This window comes from Camelus ferus, chromosome 5 (genome assembly GCF_009834535.1).
Source record: "Camelus ferus isolate YT-003-E chromosome 5, BCGSAC_Cfer_1.0, whole genome shotgun sequence".
Lineage (NCBI taxonomy): Eukaryota > Metazoa > Chordata > Mammalia > Artiodactyla > Camelidae > Camelus > Camelus ferus.
The window spans coordinates 43,247,011-43,260,400 of NC_045700.1; the positions used below are offsets into that span (position 1 = coordinate 43,247,011).

General features: G+C 40.6%; 1 protein-coding gene across 2 annotated transcripts in view; it reads left to right on the plus strand.

Moving 5' to 3' along the window:
- Positions 1-13,390, plus strand: part of CERS6 (ceramide synthase 6) — a 278,615-nt gene that overhangs the window by 206,509 nt on the left and 58,716 nt on the right. For both annotated transcript variants that reach the window (XM_032479628.1, XM_032479629.1), the window contains exons 5-6: positions 6,331-6,381; positions 10,138-10,230. In XM_032479628.1, coding sequence (XP_032335519.1) covers positions 6,331-6,381; positions 10,138-10,230 — 144 coding nt within the window. The remainder of the gene's footprint in view (positions 1-6,330; positions 6,382-10,137; positions 10,231-13,390) is intronic.

The following is a 13,390-nucleotide window of genomic DNA, read 5'->3' on the forward strand; positions in this document are numbered from 1 at the left end:
ATACAAGCTGTGCCGTATCTCTGCTCTGCTTTCTCTGAAGCTGCAAAGGTTCCCTAGACACATGGGGTATGGGAGTTGGTGGATAAATGCCCCAGCTGCCCTGTACTATGTTGGGACAGTCATGAGACATGTGCTACATAATTCTGCAGAGGTCCTCAGTGGACTTGAGGTGCAGTTCCCTGCAGCAGTAGCCAGCTCACTCCTGAAAACCATATTGAATTTTCTCCTTCATCAGTCTCACTTCCTCCATTTTTCCAGTTCTGTTTCTTGGAATCACCTGTCAAACAGCCAGCACCCGTGTCCTCATCTCAGAGTCTGCTCCCACAGAATCTCAACTAGGAACATGCCAACCTCAGATTATTAAACAATTAGATTTATTTCAATTTTCCATTACTAGAAAAGGAATTGTAATGGAAATCCATGTACAAATGCCTTTACTGTGAGTCTTTACAGTAAGTGGTGCATTAAAGGATTTGCAGATTTTGAAGACCAAATTCCTTTTTAGAAAGTTTATTCCAGTTTGCAGTGTTGGTTTCCTTACACAGCTAACCCCTGGGTATGATGAGCCTCTTTAAATATTTGCCAGACTCAGGTAAAAATTTTTGTCTACTTTTAACCTATAATTTTTACTTATCTTCTGTCACATATTCTTTTGTTCAATGCGTTTCCTGTTTGTTTCTTTTCCCCATTTTTCTGATTAGGTATTTAAATATTTTAATCAATTTTTGTGGGTGCTGTACAAATTAAAAGTCTTAATCCTTTGTCATAAGTTATAAATTACTTCCTTAAATGATCTTTTGACTAATTTTGTGTTTCTTAATAGTGTCCACTTAAAGAAAAACACACAACGTAGGATTTGTGAGGTTGTTTTTTTCAGGGTCTTATTGAGGACTGCAGTCTGGGAGACAGCTCTGAGGAACTGCTCTGAAGAGATGGGGGAGGAGCCAGTTTATATATGATTTTGTTTTTTATCTAGGACATACATGCAGTCAAGCATACATCTTGGTGAAAGATTATTGCTAATACCAAAGAACAGATATCTTAAGTTAATGATTTTGGTGTTTTTCTGTTTGGGAAGATGCACAAATCTGGAGTCATTGACATTCTTCCTGAGATACGCATCTAACTGTCTAGGGGCCTGTTTATCCAAAGCACAGAGGGCCTCATTCTGCTTTTCACCCTAAATTCCTCTCAGGATTGAGCTTTCAGTGGGTGGCTGCAGTGGGTTGCAACTTAACCCTCATGAAACTGGGTGGTGATCTCCACTCTTTTGTTCTTCTTTGTTCACATTAGCCACTCGCATTAGTTTCATTGCCAAATTGTGTGCTGGCCTCCCTCTCTCTACACGTCTTTCTCCCCCGTATGGACATTCTCACCACTTTCCCTTCCTATGGATCTTTTCTCTTCATTTTCTTTTATCTTTTCTTTCCTTCATCTGATTCCTTTATTCCTAATTTCTGTTCTAAACGTGGAATTAGTCCATTCTGCTTTGCAGTGATTCTCACTGGCCTGGAGGAGAGTCCACATCTCAGTCAATGGGAGAGGTGCCTCTTTAAGCTTCTGGTTCTCCAGACTTGAGAATCACAGCCACAGTTACTGTGAGGGTGTGTGTGGAGTCCCTCAGCTGAGCAAAGGCAGAAAAAGTTGAGAACCACTGGCTGGAAGGTTTTAAAAGGCATGGAAATGCCACTGAGGTTTCTTTTTGGCTCTATGATGAAGCCCTCATAGAGACCCTGCGACCTCAGAGCCCATCTCCAGGGAACTCCTTCTATTTTTGTGTGCTTGGCAGATCTGCAAATTACTTTCTAAATTGATTGTTGAATGTGCTGAAGGCACATACTTGACTAGGTCAAGAGGACCAGCATCTTTTTAAGAGTCTGATCAATATAAAAAGCTGCTATCTTTATATAATGCCATCGGGTCAAGTCTAAATTACATTTGCACGAGAGCTTTCAAAGCTAATGCAGGGGCCTCTAGGGAGGGGTCACCACTCTGCTTTGTAGATTTATAGTCCCATATCTACTGACCCAGGGAAGGAGGAAAGGGTACGCACCTCTTGTATTCTGGGGAGCATTCTAGACTACTCATCACTGATCAGCTGCATCTTCAGGCTGGGAGACTTCTGGCTTCATTCTTTTCATCCCAAAGATAATTTATTTATCAATTTTTAAACTCACAAAGCATGAAGTATTTTTTTGCATTCTGAGTTACTTGGCAATATGTATTAAACAAAAACCTGTAGATTATCATTTTGAATGGATTTGATTTATATTAATTCATTGAAATACAGTTCAATGTTTCTAAAAAGAATTTGCAATGTTTATGTAATAACATTATTAATATAGACATTGTCATCAAAAAAGTACACATGAAAGGAAAAATAAGCAAAAATGTTAAGGGACCATCACAATCACTGTGACTGAGCTTTAAAATTAGAGCTCAGCTTCTTCCCCCAAAATTAAGGTAAAAAGATAATGGAGTAACATAATTCTCACTTTGTAAGAGGAAACATGCTAAGCATTCACAGAAGGGAAGTATTTTCCCCCCTTGGACTAAATTTAAAAGGAAAAGTATAATTGGAACCTATACTTTGGACTTACATGGTTACCTAGTGGTAACCTTTCCAATATAATCTCATCACAGACAAGGAAGCGTTTTTCTCATGATTCTTCCTCACAATAAATCTTCAGTATAAGCCAAAGGTGTATATATAAGATTTAAGTATAACTCAGTGAAAGTGTTTTCAGGGTGGTTTCAGTGAAAGATGCTTCAGAGTAGTTCAGGGGTCTAGCTTTCTGGCATTTTAAAACATAATCCAAGGCTCTACATACTTTTCATAAACTATTCAGAGGCCAATATGTATTTCTTGAATATTAGTTGTCTCATCTGGGCTTTATGAAAGCCATGTAGGTGTTTGGATAGAAATAGAAAAAGGTGAAATTTTGCCTCTAAGATACTGGCTTCAGGTAAAGAGCCACTTATCTTTCACAAGGCAACAAGATGTTTTTAATACTTTACGTGATTCACATTCTTTTGTTAAAATATTTATTAATTCAAAGAAACTATTCATTCAACTGTAGGTACCTACTGATTCTTGAAAACAAAATGTGTATGTGTGTGTATGTATGTTTATCTTCCTATTTAATCATTTAATACTTGCCTGATTAACTGAGCATCCTTTTTTCTGGTCTTTTGCTTCCAACTCAGTTATTCCTTTAGTTTAGTGACATGCTAGGCGTCCGTGATCTGAGTTAACTTTGATTTTTTTTTTAAGACTTCATTTTTTTTAGCAATTTTATATTCATAGCAAAATTGAGGGGAAGGTACAGAGATTGCCCTTGTACCCCTGACCCCACACATGCAAATTCTCTCCCATCATCAGATCCCCCACCAGAGTGGCACGTTTGTTACAGTCGATGAAACTGCATTGACACATCATCATCTCCCAAACCATAGTCTATACTAGGGTTCACTCTTAGTGTTGTACTTTCTGTGGGCTTGGACAAAGCCTCTTGATGTGTGATCGTTGACCCATCATCATGATAGGTGGCATGGAAACTGAAAGGTACTTTTTTTTTTTTAATGATTGTTTTTAAGAAATATACCACGTGGAACTTTAAAAAAAAATAAAGACCAAACCTGTCTTATTATGGATAGTAAAGTGAAATGATCAGACCTGGTCTATTTTTGTTAGTTCTTTTCACTAGGAAATCTATACAGAACAACAGATGAAAGAAGAAACCTGACAAAAGAGCACATTTACTGACACTTAAAAAAAGGCTTCTTTACTTAAACAAACTATTGAATTATTACCTAAGAATATTGAATTTCAGGGTTAAAAAGGATCTCCAAATCCTATTTAATCTACAAAAGGACTCACATGTCCCAGATGGGGAACCATGCCTCTCACCATCAAAGAGATCCATGGTTATAGGTCACTAACAAGATCCCTTAGACTTACTTCCTACTTTTTTCCTTGGTCAACAGAAATTATATCATTTTTTTTTTTTGTTTTAGCCTCTGCTATAGACTGAATTGTCCCCCCCTCCCCATTCACAGGTTTAAGCCCTAAACCCTCAATGTGACTGTACTGAGAGATAGGGCCATTAGGAGGTAATCCTTAATGTATTCCTTCTCATTTGAATTCCACGAGAGAATGGTGAACTGTCAGCTTGAGTGTGGATGGGTGGGTTCGGGGATGGGGAGTAAATGTGTGAATATGACACACCTCTCTCTCCCGGACCTTCAGCTAATTGTGGAGCTAGTAAAAAAACTTTATCAGAGAGAAGGGTAATAACTAACATTTGTACTCTATTTTAGAACAGATTTTGGTGTGTTGTGCCCACATTGAAAAATAATGCATATATGTGTGTGTTTAAAAATAAATTTATCTATATGGGTATTTGTATCTTTATTATAGAAAAAAGACCCCAAATGGGCTGTACATTAAAAGGTTGAAAGTGATGAGAATTTCACTTATTTTTTTTTTTTATTATTTTCAATATTTTCTACATCTTCCTCAGGGGGGCATGTGTTGTGTATATAACCATTAGACTGTAACCCGTTAAACTTTCGAAGCCTCCGCAGCATTTTTATACGTGCTTGATCATTGGATCCTCACAGTCACCCTGTGGGGTGGGTCAGTCCTGAACATCAATATTGTGGATGAGAGAAGCGGAGGAGAAAGACAGACATGCAACTCAGGCACCCAGGAGGTGAAGTGCATGGAGATGCCATGATACTTAGCACCATGCATGGGTAGCAGACAGCCACGCCGGGGGAAAAGGAAGGAGAATCAGCAGTGCTTGAATGACAGGGGCAGTAAAGATCCCTGAACATCATGAGATGTAGGGCACAGCATGGCTTTTTACTTCTGTCCTACTCCCTATCCTGAGGCCTGGTTCAGTTCTTATCAGACTCAAAGGCAGGGGGCACAGTGGCTACGCTGGGTTTGAGACTAGACAGTCTGAGTCTGGTTTCCACCTCTGGCAGTGCTGAGCTCTGACTTAATAACAGACCCAGGGTCTCAATTTACCTATCTGTGAGATGAGGCAAAAACTAGTTATTGTAAGGACTAAATGAGTTCACACGTTCTAAGATCCTTTAAAAGTACATGGGACAGTCTAATGAGAAACAGCTTTTTAATTGGTTAAATAAGTAACAGATCAGGGAGAAAAACCCTGGAAAAAAAGTGTATGGACATAGGGAGGACTCAACAAGTATTAGCGAATATCCTCCTCATCCTCATGCTCATTGGCACAGGGCTGATGAGGATGATGGAGGAGTGGAAGTTTATCTGTGTGGCTTTCAGAGAGACAACTACATTGTCCTACTGCACATGGCAGCAGCGTTTGGTCTTATAGGGCCTGGTACAAGATAAGGAGGTTGGGTTGGTACAAATATATCTGACATTAATCTTTCAATGACAGTATTATCACTTTGAGATATATACACAAGGCTTGGATTAAGGATAGATTATGTTTCCTAACAGTAAGATGCATACAGATGTCTATCAAATGTATACAGATGTACACCACCAAGTAGATCAGGGATGCAAAAGAATTATAAAGTTAGTACAAAAATATGAGAACGTTTGTGCTGATATTATGGGATAGTTCAGCTGTCTGTTCAAATCCATACCAACCCTTCCCTGCTTATTACAAATGTTTGGAATCTGCATATATACTTAGATGTTCTCTCTGATTTTACAATGTGGAAAGGCAAGTGATTGCTGTTAAAAGAAGAATGATTGTTTTGTCTTCCAAAGACCTTGAACATGAGTCAAGGGGTGGAGTGTACTGTGAGGGTTCATTCCCTCAGGCCTGGAATTAGTCAGAGCTGTCCTACTGAGATATATCTGTCTGCTACTGACCCCTGGTCAAGGCGTGAAGCAATTGATTAATAATGTTGTGAACATTGCATTGGAGGAGGTTAATTTGTACCAACTGCCAGCATTGTTTATTGATAACAGTGAGATTGATAAGTTGCATCTGGTCTTGGTGAGACACCTGCAAGGCTCTGCTGTTGAGGTTGGCTACATAGCAGGGATATGTCTACATGAGAAGCAAAATACACAACACCAGATAGGACTCCATCCCAGAAGCAGCCTGAAATACTGCTGGCTGAGTTGAGAAGATTACACAGAGAGAATGGATGATGGAATCCTAATTGCTTTGCTACCCAATTCCTAATTGTATTAAGTCCTTCAGTTCTCACACAGGTAGATTCTTGAAATTGCCAATACTGGGGGGCAAGAACCCATCCTAAATGTCTCTTATCCTCCTTCTTTTCCAAAACATGTAAAATGTGTTTCTTTGTCATATTTTTCAGACCCCCTGGCTGTGGAATACGAGGCACTGCTGGTACAACTACCCTTATCAGGTAAGGACACGTTACTGCCTGGGTTTTACCAGGTCAAGTATCTTTCTTAAGTCAGTTTCATGGTTTCAGGCAGGTCCCAGCAGGTTGGGCAGTCATCTTGCGTTTTGGCCCCCGCCCAGCTGCTGGATGGTGGACAGAGCCTAGTGAGGGGAGTGGCTTGTGTTAGTGAAGTTCAGAATCAAAGCTCACTCGCTTAAGCAGATAGATGGAGTCAGTGTGGAAGATTCATTTGCTGGAGAGTCAGTTACAGTCATTTCAACAGGTGGGTGATTCCTGTTTCTAACAGCCGATCTGCTTCTAATTACTGAGGAAAGCCTGAAGCCCTGATGATAGCTCCTGCCTGTCTGGACAGCTAGTGGGCAAAGCATGAGAGAGGTGCTGGAGTAGGCATGCTGAATTTGGTTCGCTTTGTGGCTTTGGAATAGCCTCTCAGTATGTAAATCAAGCACAGTTTCCCTGAGCACAGAAAAATGGGCTTATACTATTACACATAGACAAAAATAGCATTGCTGAAAATGAGATTAAAATCATATCCCAGAAAGAGAGCATTTTTCAGATCCTTGCCCACTGACATACCTTCGCCTCTGTCATGAAGTCAGTAATATGAGCCTGGGTGTGGACCCTAGTTCAGTTACTGTTTCAATACCGAAGTGGGGAATTCTCTAGAAATTTCTTGCTGAAAAATTTCTAGAATTTCTAGTTCAATTGGGATACATTATTTAAGAGAAATAAATGCAACCTGATGTCTTGTTGATAAAGAGACAGACATGATAAGCAGCTTGGATTTTGACTTTGAGATTCTTTGGGTTGTCTTTTTAGAGGCACACGGTTAATGGGGAGCAGGCGTGCTGTGTAACTTGTCTGTTGCACACAATGTTGTAACAGCGGATGGGGACCCGCGTTGGATACTCCTCCAGCAAGTTTAAGGCTAGGGACATGTTGAAATGGGATTCCAATTTGCATTTTCATCTCTTTCATGTAGTTTATCCCAATCAGAAAAGAATGTAAATCAGCAATATGAGAGGGTGAGAGAGAGCTGAACATTCCAGGGCTATCTGATAGACTAAGGCCACTTGGAAGCCAGTCACTTACTGTGCACAATTGTAATTCTCAGGCCCAACTGCTGTTTTACTGTCTGCAGTACTTGGAATATTGTCATTTACAGCTTGCTTTGTATCATGTAATGGTATACAGTTGGGAAAAAATCCATCTATATCTGGAATTCTATTTGTAAAAGTTCATCAAAGGCTTCTAGAAACCTTTAACTTGTCAGTGTGGCAGCTGCTCTAATGCACTACATTTACAAGGCGAATTCTGTTACATGAACAATATAGAGACAAATGCCACATGAAACGTAATCCCCTCTCTTCTTCATAATTGTAATGTGATCTGAAATAATGTTCGCCTTTATGGCTGGAGCAGAGAAATGGCTTATTTCTGAGAACTAGGGCAGGGCCCCAAATGTGCCTGTAGACTGTCTTGCAGATAGAACTACAGATTCAACATGAAAGTTGGAGGGTCTTGTAGATACAGTTATATTTAAAAACAGGGACCATCACTAGTATAGAAGGAAAGAATCCCTATGTTGGGATTCAGATCAAGGTTGTCTTCTAATAAGATACCATCACTTATCAGTGAATAATTCAGCATATCGCTCCCAAAATCTAGGACCAGTTCATGATCTCTGTGGGAACAGTGATCATCTTTGGTAAACTCCATATTCTAATTTTTAAAAATTAACTGCTTTATTTGTGTGGGGGTGGGGGATGGGGAGAAGGAAACTAAACAGCATATAATTATTATGCAGGTAATTATAGCAGCCTGTGGGTAACTGCGTCTACATAAATATACAGGTTGCTGTTCAGAGTCAGTCTCAAGCCTTCAAGAGCATGTTTAAAGATGGGCATATTTATTACACATGTTTAGTATGTCTTTAGCATACATCTTAAATGAACAGATTTTTTAGATGAAAGGGTAGCGGTCTACTTCGATTTTAGTAAAGGCACATTGCTCCTTGTGTAGGAATGTATTATTTATTACATGTATCATGATTTTTATACACGTGTATATTTTAAGTTAGAAATAATGTAAAGTTGCCTTCTATTGGACTTTGGCTTGTCGTAAGGAGCACAAGTTGGGAATAAGAAGCCTCGTGTGGCAATCCCAGGGCCTCTCTAGCTGTAGACCTGGGATCAGCCTCTCAGCCTGAATTAATTGACAGCAGTTTTCTGTCACTTATACAATCTAGAAAATGATAGTACTAATTTTACAGGATTTTATGAGAGTCAATGAGGTTCACATGTGGGTGAGTTTTGTCAACTACAGAGCACTCCACGATTATAGTAGTTGTTACAATACGACAATTTTACGATTCCTGTGGTTTCTAGATGTGCTCTCACTTGTCGCCATCACCCACTGTAGGATTTTCCCAGGTGGTGATGCAGGTAGGAAGTGAATCACATTAAAATCGAAATTTAACTTTGGCTCCAAGGGTCCTGAAGCCAGTGCCCTATTTTCTGGACACGTCTGACCTGAACATCCATCCCTCATTGCTAAAGCCTTCAAATTTTAAAAGGACGATTCAGAGGAAAGTATATTCTCTCCAGGGTGATGCTAAACTTAATAAACACATTGATGCTCATTGTCACTCAGAGCTTTTGTTCGCTGGTAGAAGAGGGTCCTGTCCTTGTTTATTTTATTGACAAAGATTAACGAGGGGGACAACTGTTTACCTTGATGTCCATGCTTAGAGTTGGTAGTTAAGCGAGTGCCAGTTTCTTGTGAGTCATTTGTTGTGCTGCTGTTGGTTTACAGAGCATTTCGGTTTGAACTGCAGTTGCCTTATATTCTATCACCTTGTGTGTGGTGGTGTTGGTGTGTTTGTGTCACGAGTTTCAAAGGTCTTTCATTCATTCTGGTGAAACAAGTTATTTCGTTACAGCTCAAAAAACAACTCATCAAAAATTATTTTTTAAAGCTCTGTTTTGTTCTTACGGATTTATGTGCAAAATAAATATTTCTGACTTTAGTTGCCTCTCTGAGCTTCTCCCCACTCCTGGACCTCTGAGGCAGGTAGACCAGGTGTTACCTCCATTTTACAAGAAGTAAACTAAGGCCCAAGTTTTATCCCCACTAAGCTGTGGAGCTGGGACATGATCTCAGATTTCCTGGCGAAGTGCCTAGCCTGGTGTCTCTTGGCAGCTTCCTTGTTCCTCTGCTGTTTTAATAAATTTTTATTTTTATTTTTTGATATTTCTAATATACTGAATGTTTCTTAATAAGAAGGAAGCTCTGATTAATGCAGAACTTGAAACTATGCCTCAGGGACCCATGTAGGTCTCCAGTTTCTGTTACCTACCTCCCTTGTCCCTGTTCTGTGCAATCTCACAGGAGTTGTCCAGAGTGATTCTTTGTGTGTATGTGTTAGAATTTTGTTTCCAGTTACCTGAAGGAATCTTGTAGGTACTCATGCCAAAGAACCATAAATGCTGTTGCTAAAATGAATAGTGAATTGGGTACCACTATCACATGTTCATACTGATTGACACTTTTTTGATTGGAGACGCAACAAAACTAATGTCACCAAGCTGTGGATTAGAGGCATCCTTCAAAGCTCCTTTATCCACAGAGAATGGGGCCGGAATCTGGAGGCGTAAGACCATGTCAGTTTTCAGTACTGGGCTTAACATGTTTGGCACACAGATTTGGTTTCCTATTAATGATTTAATCTTTCCTTTTTTTCTCTTTGATCCTCAGCCACTCACACCTGACCTTCACTACTATTATATCCTGGAGCTGTCATTTTATTGGTCTTTAATGTTTTCCCAGTTCACTGATATCAAAAGAAAGGTAAGAGCGGGTGTGTTTTAAAGTGCTTGCAGACACACGTCTTTAGTGGCCCTTGGCGGGTGGGTGTGGTCTCCGGGGTGCTCACTTCTGTTCTGCCATCAGTACTACATTGGTACTACTTTCTGTATTATTTACTGAAGGTCAATTGGTTTGTGCTGTTTTATATTTGATTCCCATTGTCTCTTCACTCTTCCCTCCAAACCTAGTGTTCTTTCCTCCATGAAAAAGTACAGCAGTGAATCTTAACAGCATTAATTTCCTCTCAGTCTGATTCACAGTTCCCTCTGTTCTCCCGATTCAATAAAGAAGAAAAATTGTGTCTGTAGCTCCTGGGAGAGAGTAAAATCTCAGTGTTCCAGTCCTACAGAGTGAAAGTTTCCCCAATTAAAGAGTTGCCTAATGTCAGAATATGTCAGGAAAATACAACATTCCTAAATGAACTGTGACCTGGTTTTCATCTCTCCCCTCCACTGGAAGAGCTTTTGTTGAGGGCGCTCTTGACCTCTCAAGTGTTGAACCCACTCATTCCAGTTCTCATCCTACCAGCTTCTGGGCAGGATTGGCACTTTGGGCTCTTGCTGTGTATTTTGTTTCCCATGAAGCTGTTTCTCCACATTCCCATATTTGGGTCATGCCTTCAAAGTCACCTTCCCAGGCCTCCATCCCAGTGCCCCATGCCCAGCATGTCTGTGTGCTCCGGGGTCTGGTCCTGGATTCCAGGACGTCATCTCCCTGGATGATTAAATTTATACCCTCCGGCACTGTTAACCGTAATTTGTATATCAATAACTCCTGTTTCTCTCCTGCCCCAAATCCTCTCTGGGTCCATACCTCCACACGTCTAGTCATAAATAATAGTATTATGTTCTTTTTTGTTATTTTATCATTTAAGCCTCACAACAACTCCAAGGTCCAGTCTGGTCATTTATTACTTATCCTCCTTTTGTGAACGAGGAGACTGAACCTTACATTCAGAGTGTTCCCAACCAAAGACATCACCTCCTCCTGGTCTAGTTCTTCCTCCAACAATCTTTGTAACCAGCAGTCCCATAAGCTAGAAGTTTCCTTTCTGCTCCTCTTTGCTACCCCTTGTACCTACTCCCTTAACATCGCAGACACATTTCATTTAAGTCCTCTCTACTTTCGCTTGATCTATTACAGTGGCTCTTACAAGGCCCTCCTACCTAAGTAGTCATTCTTGTCTACCTGCCATCTTAGAGTTATGTTTTTCAAACTTTCAAGACAAAGCCAAACTACTTGGAGTGATAAAATCAGGGTTGTCAACATGATTCAAACCCACCTCTCCAGTCTTACTCCCCACCTTTCTCTCCCCCTTCTGACACACCCGTATGTCATAGTTACACATATCTTCTCACCATTGCTCAAACACATTTTTCCTCATGCCTCTTTGTTTTGTTTTTTAAAGACTTTGTCTGTGCCTAGAATGTACCCTATTCCCCCCTCCTCCTAGACCAGACCAAGGCCAAAGTCATCTCTTCTTTGAAGCCTTATTTAATTTCCCCATGAATTTTGACCACTTCTTCCTCTGTGTTTAGTTCACAAGTGCCCAGTACTTACCATATTTTAACGGTGGCGACCTGCCTCTCTCCCTTCACCAGACCTGGAGGGCAGAGAGCAAGATATGTTCATCTTGATACCTCTCGTGACTGTCAGTGCATGGGCTTATGGTGGGGATCAGTCAGTTTAGGGTGAATGAATCGAGGGACTCATCAGAATGTCTTCTGACTCACTAATGGGTGTCTTCCAAACAATGCTGTGCATTATGATGGAGCTCTTACTATAATATAGTATTTCTTGGTTAGATCAGTAATCTGCTAAATTGTAAAATATCCAAGTGGCAGCTGAAAAGTATTGAGGAGTCTGTGGTCCTAGCAACCGCCTCGCCTCCCCCCTGGTACGCTCCTGCCACTCTCCTGCGGCAGTGGCTTACTTGGCTGGCAGAAGGCTGTCTTCTCTGGCCCGTGTGGCTGCAAGACCTTAATTGGTATATGTCATCTGATTCTCAAAAGAAGTGGATGGTCCCTTTATGGGCTAGGCTTAGGAATGGCAGATAACTCGTTGACACCTGTAACTTGTAGTTCCCTTACTCATTGCACCAAACAGTCTGGGTCGGTTTCTGGAAACGCTGAAAGACCCTTTAGTGACACTATACCAGTTAGATCTCTGTCTATATGCGAAGAGCCTTCTTCACTCCTGCAGTCAGGACTTGCACACGGATTATCTCCTATGTGCCAGGCACTGTGCAAGGCTCATTGTGCATTTTACTTATTTATTTTTTTAGATCTTTCATTGTGGTAAAAATACAAAACATAAACTTTACCATCTTAACCAATTTTAAGTGTACAGTTCAGTCACATTTACCCTGTTGTGTAACCAGTTTCTAGAACTCCTTTTATCTTGCAAAACTGAAACTCTGTACCCATTAATCAACAGCTCTCCATTCCCTCCTCCCCCAGCCCCCACCCCGGGCAACCACCATTCCGCTTTTTTGTCTGTAGGCATTTGAGGAGTCTGCGTACCTCATGTAAGTGGAATCACACTGTATTTGTCCTTTTGTGACTGGCATATTTCACTTAGCATAATGTCCTCAGGCTCATCCATGTTGCAGTGTGTGTCAGAATTTCCTCCCTTCTTAAAGCTGAATAATGTGCATTTTATTTTCTTTTGAGGAGTGTTTTTTCCAGGTAGTCACAGAAAACACTTACATAAGACAGAGGGAGCTTTGACTATTCTTCCAATTCTGTCATTGGGAGAATTGGCGTACAGTGAATTTGTGTAAAATTTTCAAGGTTATGCAGCATGGGGATGAAATAGAGCCCAAGTTTACCAAGCAAAGTCCCGTGATTCCCTCGTAGATGAGACATTAGACATGACATTGTCTTGCCTGACCAAGCTTCTGACGTTAGTGGTAGTAAGCTTTACGCAGCTTTTTACCATTTTACTGGTTGCTCTTTTGCTTAGTAAGAATTAGGGATGCCATCTAGAGTCAAAGAGATTTATAAATGCAAAACTGACTGTACTTGGGCCCCAGGAGCCTAGTCCTTGGGAGATGTCGCTGCACCAAAAGTCACCAAGCCCCTCCCTTTGCTTGAGCTTCCTCTGCGTGCATTTACCATGTCTTTTCACTGAGCCAGGAGGA